Source organism: Lampris incognitus, chromosome 2 (assembly GCF_029633865.1).
Source record: "Lampris incognitus isolate fLamInc1 chromosome 2, fLamInc1.hap2, whole genome shotgun sequence".
NCBI classification, from domain to species: domain Eukaryota; kingdom Metazoa; phylum Chordata; class Actinopteri; order Lampriformes; family Lampridae; genus Lampris; species Lampris incognitus.
The window spans coordinates 130,525,857-130,543,350 of NC_079212.1; the positions used below are offsets into that span (position 1 = coordinate 130,525,857).

Genomic DNA, 17,494 nt, shown 5'->3' on the forward strand with positions numbered 1-17,494 from the left:
CCAGCCCCACTGGAGGAGCTGAAGCCATGTGCCATCTTATCAGATCATCCAGGCAGAGAGAGAGAGAGAGAGAGAGAGAGAGAGAGAGAGAGAGAGAGAGAGAGAGAGAGAGAGAGAGAGAGAGAGAGAGTGTGTGTGTGTGTGTGTGTGTGTGTGTGTGTGTGTGTGTGTGTGTGTGTGTGTGTGTGTGTGTGTGTGAACCTCACCGGAGGCAAAATGATAGGACTGGGGGGAGGGGGGTTCCCTGGGTCTGCTACGCTGATGACAATTCTTATACAGCCAAGTGCAAACTGCTCTGACAGCGTGGCTAATTTTACAGCATCTCTCCAATCATTTCTTGTACTCTCCCCTAACTCTCTCTCCCTCTCTCTCTTCCTCTCTCTCTCTCTCTCTCTCTCTCACACACACACACACGCATTCTCTCATACGTGCGCGCACACACACACATGCAGACTAAACCACTCACATCCACTTCTTGCCTGAAGGGCTCTGTCCATGTGATTAAGGGACCATTAAATCTGATTGGCTAATATTTTCACCACAGGAAAATCAAAAGGATCTGAGCAAGAAGAGTCTCTCATGTGGACTTATCCACTTCGCTAGGATCTGTTTCAGATAATGAGCCAGTGCCCAACTGCTGGCTCTCAGAAAGCTGGAATTTGATGTGACTGTACAGTTTCAAGCAGAAATCTGCACAGAGGAGGAGACAGTAAAGATTACGAAAGCATCACGGCACCCCCAGTCAGAGGTCTATGGTGGCTTTGCTTCACTGTAAGACACAATTTCTAGCATGACTTTACTTCATCCAAAACAAAAAGGTCTGCACAATGCTATTTACGAAAAATACACAATTTCTGAAAAGTGATCATCTCCCTAAAAGGTTCATGGAGTTTGTGTTTTCTTTTATTCGTTGCAGATAAAATCAAAGCTTGTGCTGATGAATGACCCAAGCCTGTTATTCAAATCTATCCTGTGTTTAACAATTTATTATTTTTTGGGTCTATTATTGAGGTTAACAAAAGACATTAATAGAATTAAGGTATGCTATACTAACATTTTGCATTGACACTGTAATGGTTTAACCATGCTCCTTATGGGTCTTACTATGTTCTTGATCTTGTACATTGGGTGCATGTGAATTAAGAGTATGCAAATAGGTACAATGCACCTGAGAAAGACCTCAAATGAAGCCAATCTTCTCTCAACCCTGTTTATTCATAATATGTGAAGAAGAGCTTTAAAATTTACTTGATATCATAAATATTGATCTAGAGCCAATATGATAGCAAATTAACTATACATTCCCACTGTCAACCATTTTCTCTGGAGGATGTTATGTGCTGAACAATCTTCTATTTTGTATGTTTTGGGGTTTTTTTTACCATGGGTGGGGTGACAAAGAATAACTTATCACACAAACTGACAGGTGTCTAAATAAATCTTAGAGAAGTACAACTGTAGTGCAGGCGTAGACTGGGACCACCTGGGTACAGTAGCCGAAGGCAAGTACGTCTGAATAAGGGGCAGTTGGTATAGCAGCAGAAAATTCACAGCCAGAAAGCAGAAGAAAGGTGACTGTGCATGAGCACAGAGTAACGCCAGAGTAAAACGGCCTCATCACATGAGAGACTGACACATTTATCATAGGGAAGCTTGTTCTGAGACCCCGAGGAAGACTATGCAAATGGAAATATGTAGCATCACCTGTCCTTGTAGTCCACTGTGCATTGGGTGAGTGGCCCACTGGCGTTCAGCTGGTTGGTACCTGAATACAAGAGATGAGGGAGAACAAAAACAGAAAAAGAGAGAAACTGAAGCAGAAAGGGGATTTATAGACTGAGGGAGGGGAAAAGAGAGTGAGCAGACAGCAGAGTGACAGTGGGAACAATTAGCATTCTTCTCCTCTGCTTAAGCCCCTTTCATATTGCAACACACAGAGGAATTATAGCACAGACACTGGGTCAGATACTCATTCATCTGGCCCAGCAGCAAAACACGCCAAAACTCTCACAGCAATTACTGCATGGCTCAAGCAACAATCGGGCCAAAGCGCATTCAGGTGCTGATTTATTTTTGAAGTGCAGCAATGAATATTGAGAGTTTAAAATAAAAATTCAGATATTCTGACAACTAAGGACAGTTTTGTGTTATCAGAAATGGGAGCATGAAAGTATAAAAGGAATTAGGGATCATAAGATAAGATAACCTTCATTCATCCCCGAAGGGACATTCAGGTGTAGATAGCAGCAAAGAGGATAAAAATTACATCAACAGGGTAGAGTAACGGAGGTAGCTAGATAGTAGAGGTCAATCACCTTGGGATCAGAATAATACTAAACCTAATCTTAATACTAACAATACTACACAACATCATAGATATGAGATCAGCATACACACATATATTCTGCATATCATAGCGCACACACACATGACATAGCATATACACTCCACCAGCAGTATTCTCTATCACCAGTTCCATAAATAAATAGCAACTTGCATGTTTTAAATAGTACACAATGTGCAATATGCAAGGTAACATGTCATATGTAATCATTGTGGGATCCCAAATATTATAAAATCAATAATAGGATACTGAGTTTCCACAACAAATGTCAAATGTAGAACCTGCGCTCAGTAAACCTTTATCCTGCTCATCCTCTCCGGTGAAATATCACTCATTCATAGCTGATTTTGGATGAACTCATATTTCTCCCAGTCAGCTGTTAATTAAACCTATCCACATGCCTATGAGAGCACAAAGCAAATGAAACATGATTAGATATCGAAACAAAGGGCTAGCTTTTGGAAATGTTTCTGGGTAAAATGGCATTAGCTCCGGCTTTCATTCTGCACCAGTTATACAGCGTGCATAATCAGGATTAACAAGCATGATGGGGAAGAGGAGGCGTGAGGAGACATGGACAGAAACTGATGGACGCGGGAAGCAAGAATATAACCATAAAGTCACCAAGTCTGGTGGCTGATGACAACACTCCTTCAAATGTGAATATGTAATAAGCTGGACTATCAGTGAAGTACATAAGACTCTTATATATAGAGTATATCTTTTTACACAAATGAAACATTGTTTCTGTTTATTGTTGTTTATATTCTCTGTGACGATTTAATATGTTGCTTGTATAGATGCGATGTGTAAATGTTGGCACTGTATAGCCCTGCACGCATGTCAAAGACATATTTAACACATATTGAGAGGGTAGCAGGACCTCCTCGTTCCCCGGTGTGTTCAGTTTATATCATCTATAGCAAATCACTTAAGCCTCATTTTTCTAAGCTGTTTGTCGTCACTACAATGCTAAGCATTCATAGACATAGACTCTACACCTGTGAGTTACCCATTCTCCCATGGTCTGCTTCTGTTGGTTACTGTAGAACCCCCATCCCCCCACAATTTCTCTCAGATGCTTGGGGGACTGGAATACATGACCTTCTAGTCTGGGCTCGCTTCACTGACCTTTAGTCCTCAACACTGCAAAGGTAAGGAGTCAAAGGATTATCTAGCTGCTATGACAAAAGCTGGAAATCTTACCAGAAGACCGGGACTGCCTATTGGTGCCTTGGGATCATTAGTGCACAATTGTCATCATCGATGAGACAAGGGCTCTCACTGTGTTGCTGCTGTCTGCCTCCATGATGTATACACAGGAGGGCTCTCCTTACACGCAGTGACCCAGATAAAAACGTCCCCCCCCCCCCCCACACACACACACAGACTCATAATTCAACATACATTCAAATTCAAACTGGACAGCTGTTTAAAACAATATCGTTTGTGGTCTTAAATGTACAGTCTTGGGGTGAAAACCTAGAGCAAATAAAGAAATCGTTACACATATCACAATAAGTTATATCGGTTTGAGCTCTTAATGTACACCATGTAACTTTTCCACATCATTCAAAAGCAGTGGATGAGCAGACAGGAACAACATTTTAGTTCATGAAGTTTAAACAGTACATCTGATGAGGACTTTTTAAGAGCCTATAAAGCAATTGGGTCAAGCGGTTTCTCCTGCCCAGGATTCCTGTCCATGTCCATCATTAGAACAAGGGCTGATCCAGAGGGCACTGGAAGAGAGTGGATGCCATAACAACAGACTTATTCCATGTGTTGCTAGGCAACTAATCCAGTGGGCGTGAAGGAACAGGGTCTGTATGTTGTGACAATGGTAGCCAATTATCAGCTGCTTATCTTGCCATGAATGCTTCCCCCAGTGCACTGTTTATGACAGTGATTGTTTATTAGATTGTAAAAACTGTGAAACATATGGTGATAACTATATCAACATACTTAATCCTCGTAACAGCCAGATCAAGGCCATAAACAGGGTTCAGATTACATCGAGAGAGGGCCCCATTATTATTTGTATGCGTGTGTGTGTGTGTGTGTGTGGGGGGGGGGTGATATGGCTGTACTATAACTAATATGAAATAATCAAAAATGTTTTCTTTACCACACATTTTCCCTTGACTGCTGGGACAGGCTCTGGCATCCTGCGACCCGATTTCGGATAAGTGGCTTGGATAAAAGATGGATGGATGGACGCTGCAAACTAATACATGTTACAAATTACTCGTCCTGTGTGTCACACAAAACGCGATTTCTGGGTATGCAGATGCACTAATCCTGCCTGCTGATAACATGTATTGCCCTCTACATGTGGTTGAAAATCTCACCCGGCCACAACAGAAATATATGAATCAAATACCACAAAAAACTGTTCCAATACAATGAAAATGATTGGGTCTCCCGTGGTGTTATCTGGGGGGTGGCTCTGACTGGAAGTGTGGGGGGGGGGGTCTCAGACTAAGTCCATAAATAATATTCTTTCCCTTGGACACTTAGCAAGAGTGGACAGATGTCACATAATATTGTATTAATTTTTACTATACTTTGACTAATACAAAGCATTTTTCCCATAAGTGTGAAAGTATAGAGTAAGGGTTGCTGGTGATGACCAGCTCTCACACATTGCAGTTTATGTGGCGCTGCAGAGGGCCAAATTACATCACACACTGTCGCACAAATGTTCGGGCTCCCCCTGTAGTCTAATTGATGACATTATAAACCGTGGGAAGTGAGTTCACATTGCATTGCGGAACACAATGAGGCAACAGTAGCGGCTTTATAGTCATCATCTAATCACTAAGACACACGTACAGCAACGCATGATCCAGGAATTGATCTGCAAATTACAACCCTGTTATTGTCATAAGGCACTACCTATGGCAGTAATACAGTGCTACTATACCCTCAGATGTATGACCTGTAAAATTGCTGGATGCATGGCTGATTTATGATTTTATGATGGTTGATTTACTTTCTTTAACATCAATTTATATTGTAATGTACAAATGAAATAGCAAATTTTATGCATTTGTGATTGTACGACTTGGGTACATTCATATTTTACACTGATAAATAAAAAAGCTTACCTATTTTGAGGTTTATCAAGCACAGTAAAAAGTTTACAAATTAAAATACCTGAGTATAATTTATTCTTTATCTAGGTTTTGATAACACATAGCTGGACAGATTTTGGCTCCCTTCCATCCTTGGGCAACAGACTATTGTTAAGGGAAGAACAAATGAAATTGTATTTTCATTACTTCAGAAACAAATCAGAAAGCACTTTTTTTTTTACATTGACCTAAGCCAGCTAAGAACCCAATAAATTAGGCCTTCAAAGTATTGCATGTGTCACATTGTTCTTTTTTTTTCTTGAAAACTAGCATGTAGTGGTAGGTACCCTTGGCTCTCAATCAGTGATGTACAAGGCCCCGCCCCTTGCATTCATTTAATTTCAAAATACATATCAAGTGGATATCAGCGAAACAGCACAAGTTTCATGAATGGGGTATTTTGTGCAAGTCCAAACATGGGCCAGCCATTCACTGCTCCAAGTCATTATCATTTTGCAAAGTTTTCATGGCCAGGCCCCAGAGTGTCACGCTAGAGATAAATTGGCCCTCACTGGCCCTATAGGGGCCGATGTTGGACCTATTAGATGTTGTGAGTGAGCCACAGTGATTGTCTGTTGGAGGCAGGTAGGGCCTCCCAGCTAGACCCCCCACCATCTCCACTGCTAAGGCCCCATTGTCCACATAAAGACCATACACAGCCTCCTGAGGTAGGTGGGCTCTGGCCAGTTTCAGGTGGTCTGCGGCAGGTGGTGGGGAACCTTTCTCCTGGTGGGTAGAGGAGATCAGGTGCTGGGGCACCAGAGAACGTAACTCTGGGAGGCCATTAGAGGTAGATGCTGGGGTGAGATGCATGCTGGTTGGTGGAGTCTCTATATGTGGGGGTGGTTGTGGTGACGGAGGAGGAGGTGAAGATTTCTCTGTTTCTGCACTGGGCATCACATTGGGGAAATTCTGATCAGTGGAAGCCACAGTGGGTTTGCTGTGACTGTGAGGTTTGGAGAACGAGGCAGCTCCATCTGAGCTGCCCGGCTGATCAGAGGTGTCTGCGATTGGTGTGTGGTCCGGGGCTCCTTTGCAGTGGATGTTACGATGTCTCCTCAGCAGGGCAGAGCGGGTGAAACTTTTCCCACAGGCATTGCAGAAGTAGGGTCTCTCACCAGTATGTGAACGCACATGACGCTGCAGATCCCCTGAGCCAATGAAACACTTTCCTATACAAGATATATCACACAATGAGTGGAAAATACTGCGAGATTGTCATGTTCTACATGATGAATGTACAAATGAACAGATTAAACTAGATTACAGAGCCTTGAACTATTTATTTGGAATGCGAAGGAATATGCAAAACGTAAAAAAGAACAGAGCCACATATCTTTTTACACTCAACTGTCTCTGCATCCATTCTGACATCTGTGGTTGACTGACTTGCACACAGGATTATTAACATGCATGTGCGTGATACCTGTCATTCATTTTAATGAGTCAAAGCGCTTCACTTCCTCTACCTCTGCCTTGACTCTGTGCATTATATGTGCCCATTTCAAGCAGTAAAATTTAAAATATCTTAATTTGGGGCACCTTGCAGATAGTCATATTTTGTCCAATGACTGAATGACAGAATGAAATGTGCACGGTTCTACCCCCCACGTCCAGCGGCCTCAAGCTGACTGAACATGCTTCATGTTTTTTTGCATATGAGCAAAAACCTTGTGAATGCCCCTTTGGTGCAGGACCAAAATTAGCATAATTTAGCCAAATAACAGGTTGCTCTTTACCACAGGTGTCGCAGCGGTGCGTTTTTTCCCCAGCATGGCGGATCTTGTGCTTCAGCAACTTTCTATGCATGTTGAAGGATTTTCCACACTGATCACAAGTGAATGTCTTGTCGGTTGTGTGAGTCTTTTTGTGCTCCTTGAGATTGCTAAAGTTGCTGAAACCTGGACAATCAATTACATAAGGGTGTTGAGGAAGAGAGGCATTGTTGTGAATTAAATGGAAAAAAGTCTCAATTATCCAAAAAGGGTTTCTAACACAGACAGCTAAAGTGGGGGTCAATCACTTGCAGATGAGTTGTTTTAAAAATGTCATGGTGTTGGTTGCATTGTGATAACTAAATGATATGTTGAATTTAGTGAAAGTTATGTTTGCTTGGAACTATCACATACCTCTGCCACATATGTCACACAGATGAGGCCTCTCTCGAGTGTGAACCACAATATGACGCTGAACATCCCCTGCTGCAGCAAAGCTGTAGGTGACAGATGAACAATAGGCAATGAAAACAATTTTTTTTTCTATTTTCCCCCCTTTTCTCCCCAATTGTACTTGGCCAATTACCCCACTCTTCCGAGCCATCTCGGTCGCTGATCGACCCCCTCTGCCGATCCGGGGAAGGATGCAGACCTCCCCCAATATATGTGGAATCGCCAGCTGCTTCTTTTCACCTGACAGTGAGGAGTTTCGCCAGGGGGATGTAGCGCATGGGAGGATCATGCTATTCACCCCAGTTCCCCCTCCCCCACGAACAGGTGCCCCGACTGACCAGAGGAGGCGCTAGTGCAGTGACCAGGACACATACCCACATCCAGCTTCCCATCCGCAGACACGGCCAACTGTGTCTATAGGGATGCCCGACCAAGCCGGAGGTAACATGGGAATTCGAACGGGCAATCCCCATGCTGGTAGGCAACTGAATAGACCACCATGCCACCCAGACGCCCCATGAAAACAACTTATCAATTTAAATATACTTTACCTTTTTCCACATAATTCACAGATGTATGGTTTCTCTCCAGAGTGTCTTCGCAAATGTGTCTGTAAATTGCCAGCCTGTAAAAACAGGTCAGGGAAAAAAAATGCATTAGCGTCACCTCAAGAGACTACCAATTCAAAATTAAAGCTGGGCACTAGACTGTACCTGTGAAAAATTTTTCCCACAAACATTACACTGAAAGGGCTTCTCACCTGCCAAAAAAGGAAATGCATATTTGTCTCTTGTAAACAATAACAAATATGAAAACTATAACCATTGCCCCAATTCCTCCAACCATTTTTTTCATCTTTGTTTATGAGGCAATTATAAAAGGGGAAATACCAGTATGTGAGCGCTTGTGAAGCTCCAGGTTGCTTGGATGTTTGAAGATCTTTCCACATACCACACAGCAATACTGTTTGTGTCCGGTTGACTGTGGTGGGTTTGACACCGTCTTCAGATTTTTGTCCTCTTCATCCACAGGTGGGGGACTTGGAATTTGGACAGCTGTTGCCGTCTCAGGAACCTCATCTCTGCCTTCTGTAAGGCAGTCTACAGGAGCTTCAGGAGCTTCATTCTGGACTAAAGACTCTTCTTGGTTACTCTCTTTGGGACAGCTGAGGACTGGTTCACTGACTGCTTCAGCACACATCTCTTCCAAAACCTTCTGTGACCGTAGGTAGTTGTACTTTTTTAGGTAGACAGCTTTCTTTGGACGCACTGGCTTGTTGAGCATAGCGTCTGCTGGGTCAGAGTTGGGAAGAGGTAAAGGATCTACAGGCGGTAACAAAGAACCGGGGCTCTTTTCAGCTGGTTTTGAGGTACAGAGGGGGGGTGGGTTAACAGTGCTTCCTGAGCACACAGGGGTGTGATTGGCTCCCTGACTGACCCCGAGTGAACGCTGCTGCTCTTCAATAACCACTAAAGGGCTTGGACCTTGATTCAAGGATGCATTGTTAATTTGCTCTGCACTTTGTTTGAAGTACTGCTTGCTGTAGAAGTTACGCAGCTTGTAGCCATGGACAAGTTGCTTCTCCACAGGTGCCTGCGTGCCACCAGATGTGTCACAGTTTGAGCTGCTATTAGGCACTCCAATGGGTAATCTTTTGGTGTGGTCCAGGTCGCTGTTCAACCCAGGCCTTTGGGTTTCAGATGGACTGTGTAGGTCCACTTCTTGAGAAAGTCCACTTCCTAGGAGGCAGTCATGTTCTGAGGTGAGGACACTTGGAAGAGAGAATGGCGCAGGCTCCACTGATGGTGGACAGGGTTTGAGGAAGGCATTGCACATGCTCTGGACATTGGGAACCTGCAAACACTGGGCAATGTCCAGCAGCGCCTGTACATTATCTTGGTTGATGTCAAGATGGGATGTATACATATAGTCCAGAATTTGGCCAATGCCACTGACGTCTTGAATAACCAAGTGGAACACGTCATTCTTCTGGCTGGGGGAATTTTGAAATAAGGACCTACAAAAGTAGAAGTCAGCTTGGTTAAATCATTTCTTAATGTTTAAAGCTGAAATCCAGGATTTTTCCCCATTAATAAATAGTGATATTATCCATCTGGACCATGGAGCCAGATTACATAATCCTAGCTGGCAGCATGGTTGGAGACACTTTCCTTATACCGCTGTTGAAATTTTGACATTTTTGATCAGGTCGGTCAAAAACTGGTGCAGTGGAAAACAAATGTATACTCAAACAGAAAATAGGACCGAAGGTGACGACGATGTGGCAATGCTTCTGTTGGACAGATAATTTATCAAGTCTACTATCAATATCACAGTTGAACTGTGCTCTGATAAAGTTTGTAGTAGATTGCCTGTGTTAGCTTTAATTCGAGGACGCCATTTTTAAAAGGGTGGGAACTTTTTACTGCTGAACTGACCACACAAGTGACAATAGCTACCACACATTGTTTGTAGTTCTTACTGCCATAAGGAGGGACAGATCGGAGAAATCATGCATTTCAGCTTTAATTCTAGATTTATGTTTGGTTATGAATGGTAGTCTACAGAACAAGTGATATTCTGCAAAAAAACTAAGTGTAATCTTAATAAATGCGCACCTGAAATAGGAACTGAAAGCAGCCAGTACATTTTTATGAGCTTTAAAACAGACGCCTTTGACCACCAACATACAGTCACAGAGAAGCCCCTGAATCCTCTGTTCTTGCAGCTGCTGGAGAAGGTATGAACTGTGACTGGACAACGTATCCATCGTACATCCGCTATTGACAGAGCTCACAGAGCTCCACTCGTCGAAACAACCGAGATGCAAATGTTAGCAGCAGCTGAAAAACAGGATTTTTGTATGTTAAATACACACGGCTAACTTTGTACTGATGCAAGTGCTGGCAAATAGAATAACCATTCGAGTGAATATCGGATATTGCGTCGAATACAACTCCTGAGCAAACCCCTCATTTCTGTACACGTTGCGCACATACATGTAAAACTGGACGATAAAAGCAACGAAGGTGTTCTGGTTCACTGTTGAATGCACAATAATACAACCCGAGGTCCAACTACAGCTTGCGGCCATTTTTTTTTGCCATCGCAGTAATACAGATTTTAAAAGTTAAAATAATATGACAACAAAACCTAAACCCACTAACAACAACCAACTGTGAAGCTCTGGACCACGAGAAGACCTCGCTCAACCATGGTCTCGACCCACAATATACCTCCACAATTCACCTTCCTATTTGGACGGTAGCTCGTCTCTCGAACGTCATGTTTCATTTCCTGGTACAGCTTGTATTAAATACACGCAAACACACTGACATTATACCACAATAATTTGTGGAAAAAAACACAGAGCCAGCATCTATGAAGTTATTTGCATATTAACGGAATAACTTCAGAAATGGACTAAAATCCCAAAACATACAATAATGAATGTCATAACAGAGGGTACAATAATTGGAACTATCCTGCCCGGAACCTTACTTCTGACGTGTGTATGCATACGGAAGATATTCTGTTGCTACGCTGGTCTGAAACTGGTCACGTGTGTTTTGAAAAGTTTGAGCTAGCAAGAGCTGAGGCTGCGGGGCAACTTTAACATTACAACCCTGCCCATTTACTTGGCTTTTTAGATACTGGTATCAAGCCACAGACGCTTCTGATCCCCGTTTACCGGTAACGACGCGCCGGTGTTGGCTGGCTTACTTTAGCAAACGTTAGCCCACGTCCACTTTGGTGACCCTAATGCACGCAGGGCTTGGTGGGTTCAGTATAACTAAACAGATCCTAGGACGGTCAGCAGTAGCAGATTTGACGGTCGAACCAAGTATCGTCGTTCAAAATGGTTTTCTTCGCGTGTAACGCGTGTGGTGAATCGCTCAAGAAAGCCCAAGTCGATAAACACGTGGCTATGTGCCGGGGATGCCAAGTCTTGTCGTGCATAGACTGCGGAAAAGACTTCTGGTAATTACATTGCATAGAGGATGGGGCTTTCTTGATTTTTGATTAGCTCTATATGTAGTCTTTTAAGCGTGTTTTATTTTTTTTTGCTTTCTCTGAATGTGTGGCAAATAGGGGCGATGACTATAAAAATCACGTAAAATGTATCTCCGAAGATCAGAAGTATGGAGGCAAAGGTTATGAGGCCAAGTCAAACAAAGGGGATATGAAACAGCAGCAATGGATTCAGGTAAGGTACCTGTACTGGCCATGTGCATGTTTTGTGTGTGTGTTTTTTAACATGTCGTGACATACTCTCAAAATTGTAAGGGCCTTGCCAAGCAAGTCTCCGTGTTGATGTGAGGAGTCAAACCACTCTGAATAATCTGCAAGATAAGATACTGATCATTTTTAACAGCGAATCCATGATGCCATGAACAAACCAGGGATCAGCACAAAGCTCAAGGATGTGCTTAATCAAGTCAGTATGTACGATAATGTCCCAAGAAAGAAGGCTAAGTTTCAGGTTGGTGATTTGATATCTCCTATTGGTCTGTTCCTTTAAATTTGGATATAACAGATAATAGTTTAATTTCTGTTGTGTGATTTCTTTTTTTTACCTGTTTCTTTTGCAATTCTCTGTGTGGTGTATGATCAAAGTATTAATTTTGATGAAATGGAAGATAACAAAGGTTAGTAATGACACTAGAAACAAGACCTCAAGCAACTAGACATGCATCGGGACATACTCTACGACTTTGCAATTGTGGCTAACCATGACCACCATATTAGGTTACTGCTACTGTTTTGGCTTTATAGTCATTTCTCCCTTATGGACCTTAATAAATTGTACAGTCCTTGACAGGTAAATTGGCGCACAACTGAGAAACCTCTGTTCACAAGCTTACTATAAGCACAGAAAGTTGAATCAGTTCATCTGGACACAACGTTTATTGAGAGGAAAGTTTCATCACTCATCTAAGTGACTTCTTCAGTCTCAACTGACTGCAGGTATCTCCACCCTTATAAACAGCATAGTGGCATAACATCCGAAAACAATGATCAAGTTTCATATGTAGACTGCCGTGACCATTAACTAGAGTTACAATGGTAATGTGTACTATTCACAGAGCATTGGGGAATAGTTGGCAATCACTTCATTGTAAGATGACAACAGATGTACTCCCTTTCACACTTGAAAGTCCAAACCAAGGTCTGAACCAGAGTCTGGTTCTGGTGCTTTCACATCTGTTATTTTATAGTCATTAGGTTCAGGACTTTTGCTTTCATACCAGCGGACCTTGACTTGAACTTTTGGCTCGTTGTTGCCGCCAGGTGCGCTCGTTGTTGCCAGGCGCGCTCACTGTTGCTAGGTGTTACTGTTTGTGCTTGTTTTATCACTTCCTATGATTGATCCAAAAGTCCGAACCTTTGATTTCACATCAGACATTCATGAACCTTGGTCTGAACCGAGACTACCTCCTGAGCTTGGGCCAAAGACCGAGTCTTTGATCCCTGTACCCTGGTCCAAGAGGTTTCACACCTGGCAGTCTGGTTCGGACTTTTCTGGAAAGTCTGAAAGTCCGGACTAAACAACATAAGTGTGAAAGGGCCCTTAAGGCTCCATCCTTGGTTCAGGGATGGTCATTCCCTCTACACATAGATGGCCTCTTTGACTTCCCGTTCAAACCAGTGTTCCTCCCTGTCAAGGATATGCACATCCTCCATCCTTGAAAAAAAATGCCCTGTAGATGGGTGTAGACTACGGAGTCCTGTCATGACGTGTTAGCTCTTCTGTGTTGTGCCATCCTCTTGGCCAGTATCTGTTTGGTTTCCCCGGTGTACAATTCATGGCAATCCTCCTGGCACTTAACGGGGTCCCCTGGCACAAACAGCAATATAGTATCAGGTTTAGAAAAAAAGCACTTAACGAGAGCGTTTAATGAATACACTTGGCGATAACTAGTCAATGCAAAAGAAGACATTTTGATGCCAGGATTTGTTACCTCCAGATTACTATCTATCTATCACACAGAAGACTAGGAGGGAAAATGCCGTTGCTTTGTGTGGAAGATGAAAATGTATTCAGTCTCCAGCTATTCACTGGCCTAAAATTAAATAGATTTTGTTGCAGTAGTAAATACTGATATTTGAAAAGATTAGGCTGGGTTTCTCAGGACAAGCTGATGGTTTGCAGTCACAGACTAATCAATTTTCAGTCCAGCTTCTAACATGGCTCTTTTCGTCCCTCATCTTATAGAACTGGATGAGAAACAGTCTGAGAATTAGCGGTGCTAGTTTGCAAGATGAAGTATGGAACATCTTTTCTGAAGCCACAAGCAATGTAAGTTAGTCTATTTAAATTACACTAAAGGAAGATTTTCCACCAAGTTAAAAGTAAATGTTGTTGCTTTTTGTCCATAACATAAGCTCTGTCAATTACCTAAAATGAAATTTTACAGGACATTGACTTGGATGGTAATAATAATCTTCCTGCTGTGGAAAGTTCTGCCAGCAAGATAAAACTTTCACTTTATCACATTCTTCTCATTATGACAGCTTTCGTGATCTTTTTATTATTGAACAGATTCAGGAGACCACCAAGTCGACTGAAGTACCTAAACAGACTGCAGCAGAGGTAAAGGTAGAGATCTGTGAAAGTCAAGAGGAGAATGGCTTTTCAGAGAAGAAGAAGAAAGTGAACAAGCGGGAGCACCAAGAGACCTGTCAGAAGAAAAATAGAAAGGTCAAGAAAGGTGCAGAAAAAAGTAACACAGAGGAGGTGGAAGAAGAGCAGACTTACACAAAGAAAAAAAAGAATAAAAAAAGAAAGGGAGGTGTTGAGGAAGATGGAAATGGAGAGGAGAACGGACACAGTAGGGGAGATGAAACATCCAGAAAGAAGAGGAAGAAAAGCAGGGAAGTCTGTGAAGGTGTGTCCATCAGTAAGATACTTTGTTGATGTCTCTCTACTTTCAGTAAATGTAATTTGGATCCACTTGTAGTTCGTAAACAGTGCATGATAATGTGTTGTCTGTAAATTGATTATAATGTGCTACAGTAGATCTTAAGTTGCATAATTGGAAGACTTTTTTCCATCCATTCGTCATCTATCATTTATCCATGTAAACTTAAATTTCTGAATGAACTTTACCACTAACAACCTTTTTTACATTCACACAGTTACACAAACTTGCACCCGAGAGCTTATCATTGAAACAATAACCTTCTGATAGCTACTAAATAGCTCCATTTGAGTGGTTAGGGGTTTATGGCCTTGCTTAAGTGTACCCTCCACAGACGATGTCAAAAGTGCGGAGAGAAATACTCTTTGACTTTTCCCTACCACATTTTTCCAGGGATTCCAGTCAAGCAACCTTCTGATCTTATTTCTGCTTCTCATGTGCTCTCAGTAGACCACCATGCTCAACCTGTGCTCTCTGATCTTTATTTTAGTACTGGGAAAACACTTTCCTTTCTCTATCAATGACTGTGATTGTGAAGTCAAGTCTTTTTTATTTGATAATTGTAGGATTAAATGTCACAAGTGAGATTTAGTAACCTAAATAATTGTGTACCTTTTATATATTTGATCTCTTCCAGATGACCAAAAAACTGATGAAGCTGAGGTGCATGTAATAGAGGAGACTGAGGAACAAGCAGCCTCCAAAGGTAACATGGTTTTCTCAATAGGATCGCTTCTTGGATTTGAGGTATTTGAAAGTAAAACCAATAGGGGTCAGTGTAGTTTCTTTAGCTGACCGAGTTGCTGAATGCAGATGACCTTCACTTTTCAGTTCATGATGGCTAATTTATAACATCTGACTCGCAGGCAAATTCAGCTGGAATGGAACGATAAAAGCAGTCCTCAAACAAACACCTGAACAGGAACTGTCAGTAAAGAAACTAAGGAAGAAGGTGAGGCACTCTGGTACTCTACTCTCGCTGTGTTGCTGAAGTGTGAATTTACTGAGTTTTACGCAGCACATGTGCCAGTCTTTGGTAGGGGGTGGTGGTTTACGCCACCCCATTTCGCCTCCAAATCTAACAGATTGCATTCTTAATATTATGTTATTGGGCGTATTAAACCATATTTTTGAAAAGGAGCTGGTCTCTGGTTGAACAATGTTGGAACAGCATTTTGTGTAATTCATTCACAGATTTTGGCAGCTTACTACTCATTCAGCGGGGACAGCAATTTTAAATCGGAGGTGGAGCTACTGGCACTTTTCAACAAGAAGATCAATGGCAATCCAAAATTTAAGGTTTTGAAAGAAAAAGTTATACTTATAAAGTAGAATTATTTTATCTTTCACTTTTTTTTCTGTTCATCTTCTGTACCATCTTTCACCCCACTGTCATGAATTTAAAATTTTGAAAGGCATTGCCCTTTGTAATCTACATTTAATGTTTTTATAAAAATTCAGTAATTTCAGTGATTAAACGGTCTTGTTTCTCAATTAAATTTTATGCTGTACATTATTGTTTCAACAATTCTCCTGAGGAAAGGAATACTTAAAAATAGCATGAAATACTGGAAATAATACAATAAAAATAATTGGACATAAAAGCCTTTTGATGGTTGCTCCAAGAACTGAAGTATTTATAAATTGTGTGACAAATATTGCATCATAAAGCAGTCAGTGAGTGAAGTGACATGTATGATGTCAATAGCGTACCAATGTAGTCATCCACATATTTGAAATATAATTAGTGAAATTTTCAGATTGTCAAAGATCCAGAAAGTTAGCTTCAAGAAAAAACAAATTTCCACCACCAAATTTTATCTGATTACATACATAAACCACTTGTTGGAAACGTTTTAAGAGGGTTGTTCGTTATTCACGCTGGGCAAAAGTTAGTGTTGGTGCATTCTGCCTTGAATGTGTCATTTTTGTATGGATAATATGCCAATTGTGGTGGTCAGCAGCTCTGTATCACATTCCAGGCTCACGGTAAGGCTGGGAAACGGTACCTTATCTGTGGGATTGGATGTTAGAAGGGGGGGGGAGGGACGGGGGGGTGCACCTGAGGTGAATTTGACTCTCACACGGGACAGGGCTAATGCACATTCCTCGGCACCCCGAACGAAGTTCACTTGGCCAGGGACACAGAAGCTCCATAGAAGCAGGATGCTTAGTGTCAGCCTCAGGTGAAGTTTTAATGCTGTCTGATTTTTCCACCGCTAGAATGAACAGCTTCTTTCCCCTGTACATACACACACAGCTACAGGAGGAAATCTGCCCAGCTTTATGAAGCTCTGCTAATCCCAGCAGGTTTAACACTGACACTCATTCATCACACTGCTTACCTGTAATTGTATATTGCATACTTTGGGTATTAGTGAAGCTGTTACTCAAGTTTGCTAGTATTAAAATGGCGTTTTCTGGCCTACAGCAGAGAATAGATTACTTGTAAGATTACTTTATTCATTGTTTTAATCCAGACGCTAAAGGGTTTTTAGAAACTCAAGGTATCCATGCATCTTAGGGCTGAAAACAACCATAGATTGGCAGGTTAAAACATGGCACAAAATTCAATGTTGTAGACTAGATGTTCCAGTCTACAGTGGTGGCAGATTCATCTTGCACAGTGTGGAAAATCAATATTACTATTATGAATATATCTCGACTTTATCCTTTTCAGACTGCAAAAAACACATAGCTAACTTCAGTGTTATGGTTGTCCTTGTGCAGAAGGCATTTCACATAACCGCTCAAAATCGTGTTTGTTGTATGACCATGGAGAAGTAGGGAAAAGATGACTAGGCTTTTCTGCTTGTATTAACCTCCATAGAGTGAATAATAGACATATTATGGTAGCATGCAACGAACGGCATATTTTCTCAAGCAGCCCTCAATCCATGGCTCTTGTGCTTTTTAAGGATT

The 17,494-nt window shown here is 41.8% G+C and overlaps 2 protein-coding genes across 2 annotated transcripts; one reads left to right on the forward strand and one right to left on the reverse strand.

The window, feature by feature from the left end:
• Positions 1 to 4,890: 4,890 nt before the first annotated feature.
• Positions 4,891 to 10,419, reverse strand: zbtb49 (zinc finger and BTB domain containing 49). Its single transcript, XM_056301735.1, has 7 exons — positions 10,268 to 10,419; positions 8,540 to 9,666; positions 8,363 to 8,409; positions 8,201 to 8,274; positions 7,611 to 7,693; positions 7,221 to 7,382; positions 4,891 to 6,653 (listed from the first exon to the last, which is right to left on the reverse strand). Exons 1-7 carry the CDS (start codon positions 10,417 to 10,419, stop codon positions 5,911 to 5,913), a joined length of 2,388 nt encoding a protein of 795 aa, XP_056157710.1. The 3' UTR covers positions 4,891 to 5,910.
• An 808-nt stretch (positions 10,420 to 11,227) lies between these two features.
• On the forward strand, positions 11,228 to 16,519 carry lyar (Ly1 antibody reactive homolog (mouse)). Its single transcript, XM_056273887.1, has 8 exons — positions 11,228 to 11,630; positions 11,742 to 11,856; positions 12,025 to 12,132; positions 13,867 to 13,950; positions 14,194 to 14,539; positions 15,210 to 15,278; positions 15,439 to 15,524; positions 15,767 to 16,519. The coding sequence occupies exons 1-8, from the start codon at positions 11,509 to 11,511 to the stop codon at positions 15,902 to 15,904; spliced, it is 1,068 nt and encodes a 355-aa protein (XP_056129862.1). The 5' UTR covers positions 11,228 to 11,508; the 3' UTR covers positions 15,905 to 16,519.
• Positions 16,520 to 17,494: the final 975 nt, after the last annotated feature.